At 41.4% G+C, this 24,012-nt stretch overlaps 1 protein-coding gene across 1 annotated transcript in view; it reads right to left on the bottom strand.

Moving 5' to 3' along the window:
* CELSR3 (cadherin EGF LAG seven-pass G-type receptor 3) overlaps window positions 1-24,012 on the bottom strand; it is a 105,137-nt gene that overhangs the window by 60,751 nt on the left and 20,374 nt on the right. The window contains exons 2-3 of the mRNA XM_088134239.1: window positions 13,698-14,330; window positions 257-479 (exon numbers count right to left, since the gene is read on the bottom strand). Of these exons, the coding sequence (XP_087990365.1) occupies window positions 257-479; window positions 13,698-14,330 (856 nt within the window). The remainder of the gene's footprint in view (window positions 1-256; window positions 480-13,697; window positions 14,331-24,012) is intronic.

Here is a 24,012-nt window from a genome sequence, read left to right as displayed (position 1 = left end):
GGAAGGTTGGAGGTGCCAACCATTATAATCATTTTCCAAGTAAGATTTAAAAAATCTCACCCCACAAGGAGATACTTGGACAGAAGTAATATCTCAAGAATCCCCATCTAATATGAAAGAGAAACCTAATTTGAAAGGCAGGGCAAACGTACTTTGGACTGCAGAGAACTGTTCAATCCAGCAAGATAAAATTCAACATCTAAAGGCAGTACAGAAATTAGCAGTTCATACAAAACTGCTTCTTTGAAGAACTTACGAAAGAGAAAGGGTCAGGTGGAACCTCTGGCGCAAACCTCGAAACATGACAAAAGATTTCGGGGGAAAAGAGCGTGCAGATACTTCACAGAAAGGTTTTTCAAAGCCCCCAGGTGGGCACTGACATTGGAAGCCTCCATCTGCAGAGTTGGTGCAGGTGCCTCCATTCCTACACACTCCAGGAACACAACGTCCTGCCCGACTATCCACTTCACAATTATCACCTATTGGGAAAGAAAAGGAGAAGAAATGAAAAGATCAGAGGCCTCTGAGACTCAATAAGGCAAAAGTTACAGCAAACGAAAGAACAAACTGAGATTCCTGCCATTTAAGAATGTATGAGCATGACACAGATATTATGTTATGTTGTGTTATGTTATGTTCTTATGTTATGTGAATATTAACACCATGCTATGCTATATTTGTATTCTGCATTTCTGGTAGGATCTCAAGGCTCTTCCCACTGTCATGAATGGACCATCATTTAGTTAAATGGCTACATCTCATGTCTGTAAAACCATTGGACCTACTAACTTGGTTGTCTGAAAAGGCTATTAGATCTATAATGATTCCCGGTGGCCTTGAAAGGGTTGTGATTAATCCTACCAAGGATTCTATCAATGTCCTAGTTGTTACATGGAATAGGGAATTTGCTAAGGCAGTTGGCGCAATCACTCCTAGGGCCTTCTCCAATCTGCTTCAGAAGACTTGAGGAAGTTGAAGTAATAAGACAGAATGTAAGCAGAGGACAGCGGTTCAAATCTGATAAGGCAGTGTGAAGCCAATTTGAAATCATAAATTATGAGATGTACAGCAAAAAAGAACTATTTTTCTCTGCTTATTGCCCCTGTTTTTAGCCATTTCAGATTGGAAGACAGCTGACTCATACTGTCAACCACCTCCTCCCAGAATTTGACCCAGAATCCTCATAGGTTGGTTGTAATTTACGTTTGTGTACATATGTTTGTTGGTATGAAATCTGTCCTAGTCAGATCATCCTGGATGCTGCTAATGAAGCCAAGTCGACTGTGGGACTGTCTGGTAACTCCTCTTACATAGTTACACTGGATCAATTTCAGTTTATGACACCAAGTACATGGCCAAGTTGTTTGGAAGGTATGTTCTAACATCATTGCACAATGTAGCTTGTAACTTCCAGCCAGGAAATTGTTAGAAAATCCCTTTGTGAACATCACGAAGATCACTCTGAGAAGAAGCAGGATATCTCTTTTTTATTTAAAGAAAACAATAATTAGACTTCTAAAAAAAGCCTGTGCCACAGGAATTTGCAGGACCAAGCTGACTTTGGCTTGTGATGAAAGCTAAATAAGGTCAGCCGTGGTTAGGATTGGATAGAAGACCACTAGGATGTTCCAGAATGGCAGTCTAGACTATACAGAAAAAAAATGTAGAAGAAGACAATGGCAAATTACTTCCATATTATTGCTCATGTGGCAACATGGATGCTACATGAATGTGCCCATGGGATCACCAGCAGGGAAGCTTGGTTCAAGGGAGTCTGTACTTTGAAAAGTGCAGTGGGTCTTTAAAAAATAAGTAATTAAAGGTCCATTTTTAAACATCCACAATTGGGTAAAATGATCAAGAGAGTGATGGCAGTCATGGAGGAAACAGAACCGTTCAAACAGGTTTTGACCTAATTAAAAGTCCAAGTTTCAGAGTTGGCTGCTCTCTTGATTGATGTCATAGATATTTTTTGTTTGAGGGTTGGATACCAAAGCTTGATACCAGATGTGGCAATCAAATCTGTCTCCCTGCTCTGCATTCAAAAGCAGATATGCAGTAAGAAAGTAATATGTAGTAGATTTCGTGTAGAAAATTAGGAATTCATACACATGAAGAAATTCTCCAGTTAACAGCACCAGAAAATGAAATCAAGCTTTCTTTATAAATATATCCCGAGATTTAAATCCTGTGCCTCTTCCTTCTGCCATCTCAACTCAAAGACTGCCTGCCTACTTGTGTCCTGGTCTAGCATATTTAGGCCATCAGTACCTTATTTACAAAACAGCCTCTCTTGGTAGGAGAATCAGCGATTCCCATCTCACCAGTTTCAACTCTTATATTAATGGAGAAACTATATCTTTATCAGTCTTTCTTGATGTAGTAGTTTTTGATACCATAGTATCCTTCTAAATCATTGGTATTCAGACAAGGCAGCCATCAACAGACACACATCTACACACTATTCAAAAGGACAATAAAAAGGAAACAAAAGACCAGAACATCTCCTCACCAGCAATTATCACCCAGATAAGCAGAGACTAACACCAAGATTATCACCAGACATACAATCAAGCAGTAAACAATACCGTAATCAAGGAGCTGGGGGGGGGGGAATAAAACAAAACAAAACCCACACCCCCAACAACACTGGCAGGGCATGCCACTGCATATAAACAGAGAGCAAACCCATTCCATTCTAGCACTGAAGATGTTACCTAGCCATGTAACAAAACATTTGCAAGAAAACAACTAAGCTCAGAGAACCCCAAGGACTCCACAGTTCAGCCCTGAGCTACACATATTCACCTCTAATGCCTTCTAGATCATCTCAAGGAGTTGAAGATACTGCTTTGCATTGGTACCATTTATCTCTCTGTGGTAGATTCCAAACTGGGTGACTTGAAAACAGGTCTTCCTCAAAACAGGAGCTATTTTATAGGATCCTTCAGACTCCATTCTATCTCCAGTGTTTTTCAACAGCCACATGAAACCACTGGAGGAGCTTGTCAGATTTGGTACTGAAAGCTGTTAGCATGCTGATGATACCAAAATCTATTTTTCTGTAAAATCATCACCACCACCACCATCATCCATAAATGTAATTGTGAAGACTTTGTCTCATGATGACCAGTGATCAAGCTTTCTTAGCAGCCTTAGTTATTTGGAATGCCTTCCTTGTAGAATTGAGGGGGCCTAACCTCTTTGTTCACAGTATCTAAAACACAGTTTTCAAGAGAACCGTTGGTTTTACATTGTTTTTAATATCTCTGATTTAATTTTGGCTTTACGTTTTACTGTAAATCACAAAGAAACTTCACTCAATGCAATAATAAAGTAGGTAAATAAAATTTTACCATCATAATACTCTTGAGAGGTGGGCTGGTTTAATAAAATAATCACTTGGTGGGGCTGGAACTCCCAGAATTCCTAGTCATCATGGCTAAAGGCAATCCCAACATATCTGGAGGGTGCCAAATTGGGGAAGATTGTTCTTAGAGCATTTAGTCCTGTCTATATTGTCATTTGCCTGAACAGCCATGTGGTGGCACTATTTACCATTCAGTATCTTTGGAATTTACAGCCAAACTATCAGCATTCATTTGCATCATCCTTCTGACAAGCCAAACTCTGCACTATCTTCACTAGTGTATGATATGTCCAATTACGTTGCTATAATTCTTCTCAACAGGAACGCAGAGTGGTGGAAAGGGGTTTTCTCTTTGCAAGTGATGAAATTAATGACACTGTACAGGAGACTACAGCTCTTTTACACAACTGAGAATGCATTCCTATAGACCAGTGTTTCTCAGTCTTGGCAACTTTAAGACGTGTGGACTTCAACTCCCAGAATTCCCCAGCCAGCAAGGGGAAATTCTGGGATTTGAAGTCCACACATCTTAAAGTTGCCAAAGTTGAGAAACACTGCTATAGACCATGTGCTGGGAAACTTCATTCATCCTCTAGGCAACAAATTACAGATGAGGTCAGACAACTGTTTGAGCTGCTAAAACTAAGTTTAGTCTTCTATAATTAAACTTGCATTTAATTGAATCATACCTCCCAATTCTCATGAAAAAAATAATTTGATCTACACAAGGTAGCAAAAACCTCAGATTCCTGGACTCAGGACCTGCATGGAAACTAGCACAGATCTAAATCCAACAGGGAGAGGGAAAAATCCCTGTCTGCCAGATATTATCCAAGAAAGACAGTCAGATAGTAAATGCAAAGACTTTCCCTCTTCCCTTTCCCTGAGGAAATGTGAGATACTTATGGAAAGACTAACCACAATCCATGGTCAGTTAATGTTTTTATTAAACATAGCTGAGCTTGGATGCTTAAAAAAAACCCTAAGCAAATCATACCTGGCTAGTACTTGGATGGCAGAGCCAAGGATTGTAAGAAAAAGGCAATGGCACACCACTTTCATATTCTTGAGAAGAAAACTATATGGACGTGTCCACTGAGTCACTAGGAGTTAAGCCTGACTTAGAACTAGTCAAAATGACATGAGATTTTATGCAGTTTCAAAGAGCAGAGGGAATGGAGAAGCAGCAAGGAGATCCAAACACTTCAGCCACGTATCTCAGCCATGATAGTTTCAAGTCACTCTCAGTACTGTGGACTGAATACTGAATGCTGTGGACCTGTTGAGAGGAATAAGTCATCAATTGTCATTCTTAGCATCCAGATGGAGAAGAAGATGAGTGGGATCAAGAGAGCATGGTATGACTATGGTGTAATTTTTCTAATTTTTCCATTACAGCCAGAGTTTTTAAAGCCTTCTCACAACACCCCTACGAGGAAAAAAAGGGCATTTTTTTTAGAGTTGCAGCTCATGGCACTTTGGCACAGGATCACCAGTATTTTTACTGGTTGTTGCTCTTCTTTTTAAAACTGCAATTAGGTCATCAGATACTAGGAGGAAATTGTGCTTATATTCATATTGTGAAAATTACCATCCATTGATTTTTTTTCCTCCTCACTCCACATCTTTCTGCCACAAATAGAAGTCTCTTTCCTTGATGAGATTGGTAATGATTCCCCTGTTTTAATCCCATGGGGTGGGAGAAGGGAATGAAAGGAGGAGCAGAAACCCTAACTGATCAGCCAAAACCTACTTCTTCAAGCACCCGTAGAACAGCAGCAGCTGCCCTAGATTGTTAGTGCTAGGCACTTCTGCATAATGGTTTTGGCGCTGCTCCTGCTGCAGTGCAGTGCCCTTGGTTTCAATCCTGGTGTCCCTGCTGAGCAGCCAAGCCACTTTTCTTCTACGTTTACTGCCTCAAACTTCTGTTGGGCAATTTGAGACACTGGAACTCCTTAGGGCTTGTGTCTCATTGGTCTCCCACCAATCCCTACCCCTTCACTCTTTGGCACACCCCCTTCTTGCATTGGACTTTAAGGAGGGGCACTGGCAGGAGACAGTTGGCCAGATGGAGTGAACACTGGATAGCTCTGGTGAATGCTTGGAACAGTTGTGGTGAGGACAACCACAGGCTATTGCAAGACTGGATATTAGGATCCAGGGAGCAGAATGGTGATGGTATAGAAGGGCTCTTTAACTTTCCTTTGCTGGACCATTTAAATTACCTCCCTTCTGCCCTGACCCAGAGGTAAATGCCAGTTCCTACCACTTACAATGAACACTAACCTTATGGCAACCTATCACCTTCTTCCACAATCACGCAATTGGGTCATTTTAGGATTCGTCTTCTGGAGGGAGGTATTTTTTTTAAACAGTAATGAGTTTTCTTCATTTAGTTCAAACTATAGTAAGCCAGTCTTGCTAGAGGTTGAGGACCTTTGGATTATTCTGAGGACCAGGGTTCTAGACTTCTGCTCCAAAGTCCTATCCATATTGCAGAACTGGCTCCACATTATAACTCTTATTTATTTATGTGATTGATTGTTTACAAAATTTATAGACCACCCCAGTTATGAGATTCTAGTTGGTGTAATTCAAGGTAAAATAATAAAACAACCAATTAAAACACAGCAGTGCATGAATGCCTACAGTCAGAGCTAAAAGTACAATAGCATAAGAAAAGTTTTCACTGCTTTGTGCAATGCAAGGAAAGAGATTACCGCACATACTCTGGGGGTAAGAATGTTCCCGAGCACAGGGGCCATATAGAAAAGGCCTATATACTTCTAATAGACAGGATATTTTCAGCAGACCCTCTTGGGATGTTCAGACTGGACAGTGAGAATCAACTTTGGCAAGGCGGTGCCTAAAAGTAATTATGATGTATCAGTTTCCAAAGGAAAGCAGCGATGGTAATGGGACCAGTCAATGTCCTGTTTACACAATGTCCAGAAGCATTTAGTTGAGACATTGTGTAAAACAGGATGTTGGACTAGATGGGCCTTTGATCAAATCCTGTACACTACCTTTCTCATGCCCTTATGTTAGATCACTTCTGGGCAATCTGCCCAACACTAGCACCATATAAAGCAATCGAAATACACAGGCTCCTGGGGCTGTCAGGTCATAAACCACAGCTCTTTCTAATATCTTTACGAACAATGGGAGTAATCTCTCTCTGACTCCTGTCTTGCGCTTCTCTCGCCCACAGTAGCTTGCCTTACTCAGCATGATCCCACTATGGGTAATGGAAAGGAGCAGGTGAGATGATCCAGAAAGGAACAGGAATTTATATGTCATGACTGCATTGTCTCTTATAGCTCAGCACATTAAAGATGTAGCAACATTTCCCATTTATACCCTGGCCACTGTAAGAGTTTCCCTGCTGCCCAACAGCAGTCCTTCCTGAACTTCTGGATCTTATTGCTGGGCCAGCGGTGGATTCTCTCAGGATTTCAGCTATCATGACCTTAGGATGGGATTCAGAGTTGCTCAGGCCACGGTGGCAACCTTGGACTTGTCCCAGGTTATCTTGGCTATGACTCCTAGAAATGGCTACTTGTTCAATCAAGTGTTTACTTTGGAGCAGAGGACACATGATCTAAACATGGGAGACATTGTCACTAATTCCTAACTGTGCTCAGGTCATTTTCTAATTATGATGCGTATTACTGCAAACTCTGATCTCTGCAAGGGTGGCAGCCCTATTTCAACAGTCCCTCCCAGCTGCTTGATAGATCCAGATGGCCTTTTGAAAGCACTTGGGGATTTCTCAGCAGCCTGGCAGGCAGTTCCATATGCATCTGGAACAAGGAGGTGACCAGGGCACCGATGTGACTGCTTCTCTCTTTGGTCACTGATCCTGAGGTGCACCGTGGCTTATCAAGGGGCTCCAGGAAAGGAAATAAGCAAAGAGATGTTTAAAGTGACGATGGGGGGAAAAAAAAGACTAAATTTGATTGGGCACAGTCACAAGCCCATATCTGGGTCTGCATTGTGGCAATCAGAGCCTACTTACTGTTGCACTCTTTTTGCATCTGTAAACTCACATCCATCAGCTCAGCTCCATACTGGAGGGAATTAATTATAATAATGAGAGAAAAAAAACTTGCATTTGCTAGGGGCTAGGTGTCATTTAGATGGAGTCTAATGCGGTAACTGGGATAACATCTTGCAAGAGGGATTTGTTTGACCTTGTTCAGGCTGACAGATAGTATCAGCCCTATTATCTATGGGCTAGATCTATTCCCCTCCTGCTTCTTTGGCCAGCTGGAAGGTGTCATTGGCTGGATCTGAGATTTTCATCTTTAAGTACCTTTACCCTTGAAAGAGGCAGTGGTGAGCCTTCCCTTTAAGTAGATACCTCTTCATCCCCAGTCATTCTTTACAGCTTTCGTCCAATATCTAACTCTTCCTTTCTGGGAAAGTACTGGAAAATGTTATAGGGGAACGGCTACAGAGGAACTTGGTTGAAGCAGATTCCTTTCAGTCTGGATTCATGCCCAGGCATGGAACAGCATTAGTCATTCTGGTGGATAATTGGAAGGAGATAATACAGTAATAAATTATAAATTCTTGTTCCTTTCTGGGCTATGTCACCTTCTTGGAGAACTTTCTAGTCGTGCATTTTATATCATCTCCTTCTGATCACATAAAATATGTGGAGGTTCTTGGGGACTTTCAAGATCACTTGAACTAGGCTAACAGATAGACACTTGGATGGCCATGTTTTCCATATTCCCTTGCCAATTCCTCTTGTAGATTCATTTTGCCACAGAGAACAGCTCAAGCACACTTACTCTCCATTCTGTCAGTCCCATGTTCCATCTTTAGTCTCTCTACTTAAAAAGATCAGGGAAAACAGACCCATTGGGGAAGGATCTGCTGGAAACCCCGGAGAGCCACTGTTGTTAGTCATAATAGATGGTTATTTATCATTCAAAAGGATAAATAATCTGTCCTGGCAGAAATTACCTTCATGTGTAACCTATATGCAGAAAAGCAGCTTTTCCCCCTCTGAACCTTCCTCTGTTTTGCTCTTGATGTCTCAAGCTAGGTCCGCAGGGGGGTGTCAGGAAGTGACAGGGAAGGAAACATATGACCTCTTCTCTAAATGTGTGACCTTAAAAACTGCTGATTTGGTTATCTCTTCATCAGACCAGTACAGAGGCAAATCTTTTGCTCACAGTCCTCTTGACAAGGGGAGGTACAGCCTGGGAAATTAGTCTCTCATTTACTGTGCCTTTCCATAAAGTGGATCATTTTTCCTTGTCTCCCCAGGAAATATGGGATCCCATATGAGGCTCAGTGTGGTCAATTATATCTCAGTTGTCTCTGCAGCAAACATTATCGAAATCTGCTTGCTTTGCTTTCTCTAATGTTCAATTTCTTTTAAGTATACATTCTTTCATAATGCTAAAATGGAAGAAATTCTATAATTTTAATACCCTATTGTGTTTTTTTCTTCTTCTTTAAGCATTTTAAAAATGTGTATTTAGAACTAAATAAAATGCAATTTAGAATTTTCTAAGGTTTCCTTAGAAAGGACAACCTAAAAAGACAAAGTAGAAGAGTCAAAGCTGGGGTAGCCTTTTCTCTCTCATAAAAAAGAGAGAGAGAAAAGCTACTCATAAGTATGCCAGAAGTTAAAAATAGAAACAATGAGGCTCCTCTCCCTGCCTGCAGCATTCTGCCAGCCAGGGTTTCAGCCATGTCTGCAGGGGTTGGTGGCGTCAGAATTGGCCATTTGATGGACAGAGTGTTTTGATGTAAGCCCTCCAAGGGTGGGGCTTGTATCATGATGCTCCATCCACTTTCTTGCCAATTCCTTCCCACCCTCCATAGATGCTGTTGCAGGGAAGCTTGGTGGTGGTGGTGGGGCTACAAAGGAATCAGGGGTATTGGTTGGCCAATGGAGTGAGAAACAGAGGCTAGCAGGTTTTCACCTGTGAGGAAATTGCCCAGTAAATTGATTGGAGGGAGATTGATGCTTGACTGGATGAGATGGACCAGAATAGAGGAGTTTGAATCCAAGGAAAGATCCAGTAAGAAACTACTACATGAGACTTTTACAGAGACAGCTACTGAGGGGGATGGCAGGAGAGTTAATTTGTTTAAACCTGTATTGCACCTTTCAAGTGTGAAGGTTCTAACAGGGGAACACAGCGATCATCTACTCTTGACTGAAGAGTGTTTCAACCCCCTCCCAGGATACTCTGTGGCAGATCTCAAAGTGACTGTTTTGGAAAAATGGGACTTTGAAACCACCATGGAGTGAGAAATTGCTGAACTTGCATACATCATAAGGTTTCAGGCAGCCTCAGAAGGTCTAAGCAAACACAATGGGCTTTTAACAGATTACAGTTGTTAACTGATAAGATACTAGCAATCTGTCTCATATGTAATCTGCATAATCAACTTATCTTCTGCTCCCTATTCCCCTCTACCTTCCCCCACATCTCCTCCCCCCTACATCAGTCCGTCCATTCTATACAGCTGATGAAGTGAAGTGCAGCTCATAACAGCTTATGCCTTTTAATAACATTTGATAGTTGGAAAAGGTGCTACCAGACTCCCTCTGATTTTTTGTCACTACGGACTAACCTGGGTCTCCTCCTCCTCCTCCTCCTCCTATCCTGCCTAGAATGGTCGTCCTCTTCCACTAAGTGTACAGTTTTAGGAGGGACATTCATGGAGCAGCGAGGGAGGAAGGAGACCCTGGCCTAGTCAGCCTGCTCAGCTGAATCAACCCTGCCGATCAATGGGATGACAGATGTAGCAGCCTGATGACTGGCCTTTTAAAGAGACTGCTCACTCTGTCGATGATAGATGCGTGGGGGAGGGAAAACTCTGTAGGACTCTCCATGAATTCAGTAGCACAATAGCTTAGTGTTGGTTAAAGTTATTCATCTGCTCAGGCTATGCAATGATTATATATACAGTACCTGTGGGGTTGCTTGTGTTCCACTTGGTTGAAGATGATGGGTGACTATAGACATGTTTTAAATAAATAAATGCAAACAGTGAAGTTCATAATTTAGAGGGGTGATTTTTTTTTTTCTTATTGGATTTGTAAAGATTGAGAGAAAAGCAATTGCCCCTTAGGGCCCCTCCCTCTGGGTGGAGATTAGGGTTGTTTTTAATTGACTGCAAAGAAGGCAGTTCGCAGTCGGTTATGGGAGCCAGTTTCCTGAACCAGAACAGCTATATCATATTCTACAAACAAAGCAGGCCGCACATTTCTGCTTGGATTGTTTTGCATTACAGAGTACAGTACCATATGAAAATGCATAGGTCAGACCAGTGTTTCTCAACTTTGGCAACTTTAAGACCTGTGGACTACAACTCCCAGAATTCTGGAAGTTGAAGTCCACAGGTCTTAAAGTTGCCGAGGTTGAGAAACACTGGGCCAGACACTACCCAGTTTCAGTGTCAAACGTCTCAAACAATAATTCCCTCACCCTACCAAAACACCACAGAATGAGAGGTAAAAGCAGCTGCATATAAAGTGGCTGCTAATTAAAGCAGACACCAAATGGGGAAGAGAAAATGACGCTTGGGGACTGCCATCTTCAGAACCATCAGAAGTTTGCTCTGATATGCAAACACGTAGGTTAAAAATATCTCTCGTACTTCCTCCGCCGCTGCATGGGTTGTTTTGTCCCCTACAAACAAGGGACAAGGTCCCACCGAAAGAGCCATGTGCCCTGTGGAATTCTGGAAGCACAGCCATCTCATCAGGGAGGCTGGGACAAGCCATTGTAGTTTGTAGGTCCTACCTCCTCCCCCACCACAGCTTGCTTTTTCACTTTTTTACAAAGTTGTGTTCTGCTGTCTTTTTGCTCTTCCACCAGCGGTGGCAACTCAATAAACCCCAGCTTCTCTGGGCAACTCTACAGGAAGGCGGTCACATTTCTAAGTAGGCTCTCTTTCCTCTCTTTTGTCACACAGCGTGCTGGCCCTGTCTGTTCCTCTTGCACTAGCAGAAGAAGAAGCGAGAACAAGGAAAAGGGGAAGGTGGACAAGATTTTCCTCCTCCTCCCTCGGTGCAGTGACCATAATAGCTTGTAGAATAGGCTGTGCCAAAGCCAAATTCAGAGGAAATTCATTATGAATGCCGATAATGGCTTTTCTCTCCTTGTTTCATAAGAAATAAGTATACAGTGAACATGTTTTATACCTGCTTGTTAAACTAAAATGTTAAAAAACTAAATGTTTAAATGTTGAACTAAAATGTTAAAAAACAGTATAGCTAAAGAATATAGTCAGAGCTCTACTGTATTGGCCCAAAGTTCCAACTAATCCAATATTGGTTGACATAACAGGGGCCAGCCTGGTACATCCAGGCACAGAGAGGAAAATGATGGCATTTCTCCCCTGTTGGAAGATCTTACCTCAGCTGCCCATTTGTTAGCACTGCCTTGCTTGACCTTTGCTGATACTGCAACTTCTCATTGTTTTCGTTCCTTATTTCTAGCTGTATTCCTGAGGAGAAAATATCATTCAACCGAGGATTCCCTCCCCCCCCCCCAAGGGGGTATCATGTAAAGGATTAACTCAGCAAATAGAAACTAATTATGGGTAGCCCTTGGAATTGATACTGGCAACTGGGCAACTGCTTTTGGTGGGAAACGTGAGGTGGGTCTCAAACTGCTGAAGACGCCTGCAAGGGAGATTTAGAAGTATGGCTCTTATACAGCCTATCACTGGCATCAGTGTTTCTATTCCTCTAGTACTTTATTTTTACCCTTATCGTAATTAAGTACTCAAGAAAAATAGAGTTGCTAAGATATTGAGTAGAGAGGCCTTTTCTTTTCTTTTTAAGGATAAGGGTACAGTAGTTACTTTCCAGATCACTCTTAAGTCTTTGCATAATTTAAGTACCAGCCCTGTTCTACCCACTATCACAGTGATTTGAGATGAAATAAACTTAGATGTATCATAATGAAGGCAAACATGCTTCTTTGTTGTTGACTGGGTAGGGAGCACAACTCAAGCCAAAACTGAAAAATTAAAACAAAAGGAAATATTTTGCTTATACCATTCTATTCTACTGTTTAATTCCCTAGAGAGTCGAATTATCACCCTTGGCTTTTGCAGGATCTCTTTCATCAGGGTGCAGAATCTGTTTTGCTTAATGGCTGCAGTGTGTTTAAGCAACTGTGTTGGAAGCAGCAGTTGAGCAATGGGTGAGTCCATAAGAGACGCCAAGAGATAGCAAGGATTGGTTGGGATGGCTTGCGATAACCAAGCATTCCTCCATCCACAATACAATGGAGTACATTGTGGTTCTTCAACTTGATGGCTTTAAAAAGTGTCCTTAAAGAGACCTCATTCACTCACTCCACCCCAGAACATCCAGCAGAAGCCAGTGCAGCCAAATAAGTTGATCCTTTTGTTTCCTTTCTGGATAGTAAAATTTACCAATATGGCGTACAAAAGCATCAAATTGCCTGAATCACTTATAGCAGCCCAGATAATGGAATAAAAAATAGCAGAAATCTCAAATGGTCACTATATCTGCTGATTTTAGAATGAGAACAGTGTAATCTGACAAGAGTTGGCAAAGTTGTGCTCCCCCATGGCCAGGAGGTGGGCTGGATGAAACCATATGAAAAGGATGTCGAGTTCACCTGGCTTGGCACTGCTCTCATTTTCCGCCTCAATTTTCCTTACCATGCTATCTTGGACAGGAAGAGGAAACTAGTCTAGAAAAGAACCTGGAAAGTTTGGCCTAGTCTAAAATTATAGTCTTTAATGAATGTGACACTTTTCTGAGTGAGCTTGGAAAAGCCAACTGATCAGTTATGGGCAATTGCAGAAGTATTCAGTCAGGCTTTCTATCTGCAGAAACAGACTGGCATGGAAAAACAAAAGGAAAACAATACCCCCCAACAACCAGTATCTGACAAATTGTGTAACAAAAGGCTAGTTAAGTCACTGATCTATGATGAGTGTTGAAAACCCTCTTGATGTGAAGAAAGTAGCATACAAATATGCTTCTTACCATGACAGCATATTTATCTTCATTAATAAGTAACTTAATTAACTTCCCTTTATGGGTATCTAATACACAACAAAATCCTTCATTTGCTAATAATGTTCTTTCCCCTCTTTCCACCAGAGAGGGGTGGAATTAGCTGATTTCCAAATTAGTTGTTCTAGCATTATTATTGCTTGGAGTCACAACCCAAAGTGAGCAGAGCCACCCCTTAACAGTTCACCTGAGGTCTCTCTCCCACCCTCACATAGAGCAATTAAATATGGACACATTTGGAAACATGCGGAAAACAGCCACGCCTCCAATCTGGCAGAATTAAGCCCTGACCTGTGAAGTGCTGGCGGCAGACGCAGGTGTAACCTCCTTCCTTGCGCGTGCAGATTCCGCCATTGCGGCAGGGGTTGGAATAGCAAAGGTTAATCTCCATTTCACAGTAATCACCGGTGAAGCCTTGAGGGCAGCGGCAGCGCAAGCCTGTGATTGGGTGGATAGGCCGGAAGAGGGTGGACAGGGAGGCGATGAAGGATGCTGAGCTGTCAAACTTGAGCACGGAGATGCACTTCATATAGTTCTGGCAGGGCTCCCGAAGGCAAACATTGTCATCAAAGGGCAACACCTCCAGCATGGAGACTGAGGTCAGGGTCATGCGATTCATGTACAGCTGTTCCTGAAGCTCTTCTGAACTGAAAAAGTGGCCACTCCGGGGCGACATGGCTGAGAAACTGACGTTCAGCACTTGGCCTCCAACATCTGTGTCATTCTGAATGTTGAAGATGAAGACATCCTCCTTGGGTGTGGCCAGCACAGTAGCCACACCCTCTAGAAAGTTGGCAAGAAGAGGCGACAGGAAGCGCTCCTGCCACATGTTCTCCAGGCGCACTGTGATACTGTTTGCCAACATGTCTTCAGTGATGACAATGACACGCAGGACACACTGGGCTGTCACACTGTGGATCCCATCTGCAGAATAGAGAGGACAGATGTTAAAAATGATGTTCTCAGAAATATTCCTATAGAACATCTTAACATACAAGAACATGAAACTGTCATCTATCATACAACCAGTTCAAACTTTTGTGCTAGTTTTCATATGGTGAAACCAATCATACGATGAAAAAACCCCAAGCTAGCACCCTCCAGAGTATGGAATATTACCCAATCTCAGTCATTGGAGTTTTTGGTAGTTTTCTGATTGGTGATTATTGGAATTGTAGATGAGCCATCTGGGCAGGTGCCAGGCTGGAGAAGGCTGGCATATGCTTGCATAGGCTAGTCCAGCTGATGCGCGTGATGATATGGACTTTATCCACTGAGGCTGATATGAAGATAAAATGCTCAGGCTTTAAGGTGCTGAAAAGTTGCAGTCATGTGATAATTTCAATGTAACCCAAGGTTAAGGTCATCACACTGCACTCTCTCCTATTTTAAAGTCTTTGAACAAACACTGATTTGGAGACTGGCTTACTACGGAGAAAGTTGGATTGGCCACATCAAAGTGAGCTGAAAGTGTTATATGAAATGTCTTTAAGGCAGGATCCCCACTAATGACCCACTAATGACCTTTTAAAGCCATCAGCCATTGTGCTGATATAACAATAACGAAGATAGGTTTTATGTCACCTCAACAATGGTTGGGAGATGCGAAAAGATGCTATAGTACCTAATGGAAAAATGGCCTATGTTATACAAAAACTGGCCACAGAGACACTGGTTGGAGAAAACAAACAGCCAAAATAAAAATATAAAAAAGGAAAAGATCTGAATTCTGGTATATGTAGAATACCACTATGTCTTAAGTTCTCTGATTAGAAGGATCCTGGAGAGCAAATACGTCATAAAAATGCTTCATCCTCTCAAAAGACAAAATCATGAAACAGAATGGATTTTTCTAGATAACTTTTTGTGTGGACTGACTCCTCCAAATTTCAATGTCCAGTATTGAGTCCACTATAAATTGTTGGTGTTGAAATCCTTTTATGGTACTGACATTACAACCCCATCAGCAAAGGGGGAGCTCTTTCTTAGAAAGCTATTTCTTAGAAAGAGCTCCCACATTGAAATCCACAATTACCATACCAATGGGATTGTTTGCTTTATGTAAGATAAGCCTTTTTCATTGATTTTTTTCCTGCTCACCCAGTCATGTTGGTCCCAAGGCTCTCTCTTTTTTCCAAAATACAATTTTAGAGAGCCAAGAAAGCTATGGAAAGAAAAGGGAACCATGAAAATCAATGCCATTCTAGTATCTAAGAGAACAGAACAGAAATAGTGAACCCCAAACATAGACTGAAGGTTGTTCTCACCTGTGTAAATAAAGAGCATTGGAATGGAGGATGGACAAGATAAAAGGGGGGAAATTATTAGCATTTAATTTTACTGTTACCAAACTGCCAACTCAGAATAAACTGGTCCTGGCTTGCTGGTTGGAGGCTCAGGGCAAATTCTACAAAGATTCAGTTACAAAAGTTTGTGATCCTTCAAGTAATTTAAATCAGAAGACATTTTTCATCTGTAAGTTTTTCATGGCAGGGATATATTTTATTGATTCTCAGCAAAGGGCTGGGGAAATTTACAGCACTACAGCAATGTTTTACAGCAATCCTACAGAACTTTGCCATTCACCACTGAACTAAGTGCTCCATCTTCGACATAGTAACTTGTTGGCAGTTTGTCACTTTGTCTTATATATAGAACGGTTCTTCTCCTAACAGCATTTTCTTGCTTAAGGATTGCTGGTTAGAAGTCTTATTTAGGGAGGGGACACAGAATGTGTCAAGAGACGAGAAGTATAGAAAGTCACACTATTTACTTGAGGTGACCATTCTTAGAAATAGGAACTAACTCTTTCCCCATGGTGAGAAAGTCACAAGTGTTACGTGGGTGCTACCATCATGTAGTGATAGCAAGCAAGCAAGCAAAGGCATTCCTGGATTTATAAATTAATGTGAACTTTGGATAAATTAATTTAAAAGCGATATATTGATTATATTTCAGACCAATATAAGAATGCAAATAATCAGCCAGTTGGTTTAGTTCAGCAATCTCAAATTAAAAGCCCATGTAATACAGTGTAAAGATAGTTAATGTACTAGATTAGAATCAGAAGAATGAATTTGCAAGAACTGGTAGATATCATTATCCTTGGTGGCAATGCCCACTTAGCCATTCTTGTGGATGTAACTTTCGAAGAATTCAGGAACCTCACCCAACAATTTTTGACAATCCTGCTGTAGATTTATTATTTTTCTGAATGTACATTGATGTAAACTGATTCTTTTGTTAACCACTGGGTTTATTGTCTACTATAAAAAATGGAAAAACTCAAGTGTATTTTTCTTTGAATTAATGGTATTTAAAAATGTGGAAAATTGCTTTGACCAAAAAATAAGCACAACAGCAAGAGCTTTGGAGAACCCTATAATTAAAGATTGATTTATTTAAATTAGCAATAATTTTTCTGCCAGATTACCTTTGTCTATACAAATGTCATTCTGGGTAGAAATATTTAACAGAGATGTTTAAAACATTTGCAGTTTTCCATAAAAGTGCACCTGTTTGTATGTGTATGCATGTGTGTGGGTGTGGGTGGTATACGTGCACACATACACATATCAATAGTGATATCTACATTGATATTGATATATTGTCTTGGCATTTTGTCTGCTGAGCAAGTAAACAAACAGGAATAAGAACAGCACGCTGTGAATGCACAGTCAAGGTGTGCACCGGACAGTGTCCCTTTGCCAGTTCAGGGCATTTACTGGCTCTGCATCTGCAGTGCTGGGCTCTGCTCTGCAAGAAAGACCACAGAGCTGCAGTCTCAGCCAATTGGCCAGTGCAGCAATTCGTCAAGCAGGGCTCGTCAGCACCGTTATTTGGGAGCTTTCCTAAAGTGTGGGCCCTGGACTAGCTCTGGTGGTGCCACTAGGTAGGGCTGGAGAAAGCTTCCTTCCTGAAACTTCTGCAGAGCTGCTGCCCTTAATGGAGCTTAGTCAGTCCTGGCCCAAGACATGTCACTTCATGAGATGAAGAAACAAGCTGGACCCACTCCCAGTTAGCTTTTGGCCATGGAACCTTTTTTCAGTGCTGGTGATGGAACAACAGCTTTCACTGCCTTTGAAAATGAAAAGCTATGCAGGCAGTGCAAATCGTGCCAGGTGGTGTTGTCAGCTGACTCCACCCGTACCTTGCTGCTCTCTACCTGCATCTGCTGCTCAAGTAGGGAAAGTATAAAGATAGGGCTAGTTCTGGGACCAGCCTTAGACAGGATAGCTAGAGAAGGCTGGGAGTATAACAGGAACATTGGTTTCACTTGGTCTGAAACAGCTTCCGATGTTCTTCCTTTTGAGTGGCTATGTGCAGGGCTGCATCGTGTCACTTAGAGAGCACGTGACTCTTTCTTTGCTGGGTCCCTCTCTCAAAGTTTTCTTCTTTTCGCCCACAAAAATGCCTGACAACAGTCATTGCGTGGGGGAGGTGGGGGGAATCCAGCCCCAGGATGGAAGGGTCCCTTTCGAAAAGCGATCTTGAAGGATAAGACATCAAGTCATTACGCTCCAGGCCACAGGTATTTACCTTCTTTGTACTTTTACTTAGACACATTTATCTTTTCCTCCAGCTGAGAAATGGAAAGATGGGGTTTTAGCTATTTATAATCGAAATCTGGGTTCCTTTCAGCACTTTGGAATACTGAACTGGCGCAACCATTGCATTATCAGGCCTCTGCAATCCTATATACTAACAGCAAACTTACATTTGCTGAGTTGTGGCCTTTATATCGCTAAAATGATGGTGTACATTCACAAGAGGGAGGGATCTGCAGGATTAAGAGAATGCTAGTCTTTACTGAAGTACAAAAAAAAAAAAAAGTCTAAGGAAAAAAGTCTAAAAGCAGGAGGGGAGAAATTCATTGAAGATCTGAGCTATCAGATCTTGACTGACGTTAAAGGGGGAGAAAAGGGTGGGAAGTGGAATGGAGAGGCCAGAATCTGCTCTCCAAATGGGCCCAAAGAGGAGAATATTCATTAAAAAAATCTTGCTCCCAAAGAATATAGATACAACAATATGAAAACTGGGGAGGTTAAAGCCACCTTCAATGTAAGGTAATATTTGAGAGGCGTTAGCCTTCCATAAAACAAATTCTCACTAACTTATCTATCTGCATAAAATATCTAACAGGGATTAACAGTGGAATCTCTCTTAAAATATACATTAATCTTGCCCCAGAGACTTAATAGAAATTTCAATCATCAAGTTATTTCTACTGAAATAATTGCATCTACACAGTTAGACCCATTTAATTCAACATATTGTGTTATATTTCAAGAAAGATATAACGCCAAGTGTTTTACAGAGTCTGTACAAATCCTGATCTCTTGCAGTAAGGGGTAAGACTGAAAATAAAGCACATCGTTTGAGTTTCATAAAAAGTAAGGAATTAGGGCAAGAATGAAAATAAATGCAAAGCAGGCAGCTGGGGAAAATGACAAACAAGACAAATGTGATTTTTATGCACGCGCTCTGAAGCAAGTGAGGTTCTCAATAATTGTAACAAATGAAGTAACAGAACAACACACAAACAAACTTGCATCTTCTTAAGATATGATTGATAAACTGCAAAAAAGCAGGGTGGAATTGTATAGCATTTCTCCGACTAACTCCTAGAAAATGGCATTAGCTCAGGTCAGCCCTACATTAACTATCCTATGTTTCTTACTTTACAGAAGGCATAACTAACAATCCTTCCTTTGCAGACAGGGTTTTGTAGGTCTGGGGCAGGCTGGAAATGCCTAAATAAATAAATAAATAGAAGGACAACAAGTGGTCCATCAACAGTGGATATTTAGCTGGCTAAGTGATCAGGCTCACAAATCTCTACTATGATGAGATTTGTTGTATTTTGATTTGTTGTATTTCAATTTAATTTGTACTGATTATTTCCCGCTTTACATCCCTACACATGTGGATATTTGTTTCACTGTTTAGTAATGGATTTCCTCCATTTTGGTGAAGAATATATGGCCATCTGAGCCAATCGTGTTAGTGAATGAAGGAGTAGGAAGAACAGCATCTATGGTTTTGGCACGTGGTTCTGCTCCCTAGATTCTAGCACTTAAGTCTCTGAATATCAGGCAAAACACTCCCTGCACTACACAGCTGGGAAATACTCCAGGAAAACTTTTAATTTTAATAAACATTTCTTAAGCTGAAATTAGTATATCTAAGAAAAAGTCACCAAAATGGTTTTATGATTTTTTTTTACATCTATATCCTTCTAAAACACATTGTTTTTCAATTTAGTTTTGCCTCTACTGGCCCCCTCTCTTTGGTCACCTTCCCTATTCTGAATTTTAGTTTATAAGATCTCAGGCAGGAATTTCTATATTATACATTAAGTGCTAAATAAGCAATCATGAATGAAATGACTATGTTAAGGGCCTTGTTTATATCAACATGCTCAATGTGTAGAAGTAGTAAACTGATCACAATGACCAGAGCCAGCATGGTGTAGTTGTTAGATGTTGGTCTAGGTCTAGGACACTCAGGATCAAGACCTTTCAGCCATGGAAGCTCACTGGGTGGCTTTGGGCTAGTCACTCTCCCTCCGCCCAACCTCAGCCTCAGCCTATCTTACTGGCTAGTTGCTGTAGGGAAACATTGGAGGAGGGAATGCAAGGTATGCCACCTGGAGATCCTGGGGAAAAAGTGAGATATGAAACCAGCAAACAAATAAATAATTGTGATGAATAATCAAATGGGCTTTGAAAATATGAATGGCAGATATTCCCCTACACCCTTTTTACAGTACAGTGCCTCTGTGTAGATTTGATTCTAGTATACTGGGGGTGGGGGTGGGGTGCTTCAAGTCATTCTTGACTCCTGGCAAGTCCATGCAGTTTTCCTGGCAACAATTTCAGAAGTTGTCACTGTCTTCTTCCTAGGTCTGAGACAGAGTCACCCAGCTGGCTTCATGCTGAAGGCAAGAGTAGATTTCATGGTCTCCCAGTTTCTAGCTTAGTGCCTTTAACCATGACACCAAACTGGTTCTCAGTGTACATACAGAGAATACCTCAACGGATTGTAGGCCTGCAGGCAGGATCTTCTTAACTGTATTATTGTTCCTAACTTTAAGCTTTGAGCACTTAAATGATGAGATGTTACAATTTAGAAGTCTGGAACAGCATGTTTCTTAGGAAGTTGTAACAGTGCATGTGTATTAGCTATGTACTCCTTGTGTGTTAGGGATGAAACTTGGCAATGAAATATAGCTTAAAATGAAGTCCTGGGTTCTGCCACCTATCTTGGTTTTCTCAAAATAGACTTGTGATTGGAAAACCCCCAGGGTTATGAGTCTAGAAGGAGGAATATATTCAAGGGCCAGCATAGCAGGTGAATCCTTTTAGCTCTCCAGGCTGACCTTGTCTGAGCTCAGAAGGTAAGCACGGTTGAGCTAGTTAGTACTTGGATAGGTGACCTCCAGGGAACATTACAGCTAGGAGGAAACTAGGGCAGACCCCTTCTGTTGCCAAGAAAACTGCACAGACTATCCATGAAATCTCCAGGAGACAAACCTGGAGGAGTCTTTACCTCAAATATGCGAGCTGCAGAATAGCAAGGAATGGTAAAGGATGTCTCCTGATGTGCTGACATAACCTAAATTTCAAGGCAAACCATGCAGCAGTGTCCATTGGGGAAATGCACAAAGGGGTTAATGCTTTGCTGTCATCTTGGACAGCTGCCTTCTGATCTGACTGGGGTTGCAAGAAAGGTTCCTCTGTACAAATTCAAGGTAATTGGTTCACACAGCAATGCTCTGGATTGTAGGAGTCACCACACTGGATGCAAAAGCCTCCTATACTTGAGCAGCAAAGAACTCAACATTATTTCAGTAATACATTAGGAGTAAGTACATGATACCAGTAATTGACTCCCACCTTAACCCACTCTTCAGAAACTGCTATCATATTTCCTACTGCCTATCATAGCATTATTCTAGCAGTGAGAGACATTCCAGGCTGGAAAGGAATGGAGAATGAAACTCAATAGGATGCTTTGCCCTATATCACCCTTAATACCATGGCACACATCTTCCACACATCTGGTTCTTTCCAGATGCATTAAGGTCCATAGCTCCTAGAATTCATAGCCAATATAGGAGTGTGGACTAGGAATTCTGGGAGATGTAGTCCCATTTGTGGAAGTAACCAGGTTGGGGAAAGCTATGTTTGCTGATATCATCCCCCGGATTGTAAATTACTTTGAAGTCCTGTAGGGATATAAACCCATACAGAAGCTTGTGAAGTTGAGCCATAGTGCATGCAACCCATAGGATTGGAAATACTAGCCTTAATAGCTGAGTGACAGCCATAAATTCCCAACCCCACCTCCACAATAAGAAATCGTCAGGTGATTGAAATGACTTCCCAGAAACAGGATTTGTCATTTGCCAAGTATATTGAAGACAATGCTTTCTAGATGTGATCCTTTAAACCAGAGAATCTATACAGTACACTGAAACAATGGGATATGTTATCCCCCATAGCAAACAAATTCTTGAAGGTGAAATTAAAATCTCTTACTTGATTAAACCAATATTGCAGAAAATGCAACATTGACACTCTGATATTTTAGTTCCTTTTGAGTTAATTTCAAGATTTAATTTCTATTGTTGCCTATTTCTGATGAAGCCTCTCACACTGGGATTCCTGCAAAAATCCTACACTATGTATGCCAGACCTGATCCCACCAAGCATTCCTGACCATAAAACAGCCTTCATACTTAGGAACATTCTAGTTGAGCTTCAGGATTAAAAGATCCTGGAGACAAGGATTCTAGTTTTTCAGAAAGGAACAGCCATGCAAAGGCTGTTGTTAAGACTTCCAAGACACAGCATACTTATCCTCTTGTTCAACCTCTTGTCTCATTTATAGTTTGAATCAAAAACTTTTAAGTATATTCTTACAGCAAGGCATAATTTTCTGAAAAACTTAAAAAACTGATTTTCTCTCTCTCTCTTCCACTTAAGCTGAGCCAACAGTTTAAAATCAGTTGTTCACAAAGCCATTTTCAAAACCTGAGTTGGTTGGCTTAGCGTCTTGGAAGCCATTCACTGAAATGAAATCCTATTGGATTTCAATTAATGTGTGTGTGTTGGGGGGGTGCAAAAGGGGTTGCAGGAGTAATTCAAGTTTTGAAGGAAAATGCTACAATTTCTATCAATAGTGTAATTAGATGATATGCTCTGTGTATTACTGTATAAGAAAGAAGACATTACCATTTTTTTTCTTGTGATGGGAAGGCTAACTTGGGACATAAGGTCCTCCTTCTGTTGGGTGAACAGAGAAAGAAAACTCAAGCGATTGTAGGCTAGATCATCCAGGGAAGGGAAGGGAAGGGAAGGGAAGGGAAGGGAAGGGAAGGGAAGGGAAGGGAAGGGAAGGGAAGGGAAGGAAAGGAAAGGAAAGGAAAGGAAAGGAAAGGAAAGGAAAGGAAAGGAAAGGAAAGGAAAGGAAAGGAAAGGAAAGGAAAGGAAAGGAAAGGAAAGGAAAGGAAAGGAAAGGAAAGGAAAGGAAAGGAAAGGAAAGGAAAGGAAAAGACTGACCCCAAAGCAATGGTGTCTCACTGCAGAACATCCTCCCCATGTCTGACTTAGATCTGACTCTCTCCTTTTCTCTTTGCAACTGCTGGGCCAGACACCAGCTTTTTCAATTCTTCCAGTGTGTTTGTAGTTTACAGCACAGGAGGATTTAATGACTGCTGCTGCTTTTTTTTTTTTTTTTCTTCCCCTGCTGCTGCTGCTGTTGCTTCTTTTTGATTTTTGTTTGTCCTTTAAAAGGTGATATTTCAACCCTGCAAAAATGCAAAAGGAGCCTCCGGTGCTGACACCAGGGACCCTGGAGCTCAGGAGATAAGGCTGGGGAGGGAGGAGAATCAGGGAGAAAGCAGAAGCACCAGTGCAATGAAACAAGAGCTAATCTCCTTGGTAGCAGACCAGGCTGATGGGCATTGTGCTTTTCCACCATCCTCTTTCAGTCTCATGCAGAACTCTTGCCCGCAAGGGATTGGGTGGCCTTTCTGACTCAGGGACAAGGCTGGAGTGCTGCTGTGTGCACGTGTTTGAGTGCGGAAGTAGAGTCAACCACGACTCTCTCCTGATCCGCACCAGGATTCACCAGAATTTGATTCCAGAACCCCCAGTTTTCAACCTGAGGCACCATGGTAGAACATTTGAAAAACAGATTGAAGAGTGTCTGAGCATACACAGAGTGCATCTTCCTTACTCTTTAAATACACACAGACAGAAGGATTTTCTAATAAGAAATGGACATTTCGTGTAAGTTGGTTCACTTCTGTTTATAGAAATTAAGTCCATCTTCTCCCTTTCCTTTTTTCCAGGTGTGAAGTGAAACGCTATATGTTGCTTGAAATGTAGGGAGCCTTCCACGTCTGAAGCAGATGCTTTTTTAAGTGCTTGGCATTAAATAAATTATATTACTTCTTCTGTGTGAATTGCAGGACATTGGCCCTCCAAACGCTACTGAATTATAACTCTCAACAGCCCCAGCCAACATAACCAATAGTGAAAAAAGCTAGGAGGTGGAGTTTGACAGTATCTGGAGGTCCACTTATTTTTGTACATGA

The sequence above is a fragment of the Python bivittatus genome, unplaced genomic scaffold, assembly GCF_059951505.1.
Source record: "Python bivittatus isolate LINGU-HERP-01145 unplaced genomic scaffold, Pbiv_v1 ctg000080_np1212, whole genome shotgun sequence".
Lineage (NCBI taxonomy): Eukaryota > Metazoa > Chordata > Lepidosauria > Squamata > Pythonidae > Python > Python bivittatus.
The sequence above is the reverse complement of the archived record's forward strand: the minus strand, read 5'-3'. Positions and strand labels throughout refer to the sequence as shown.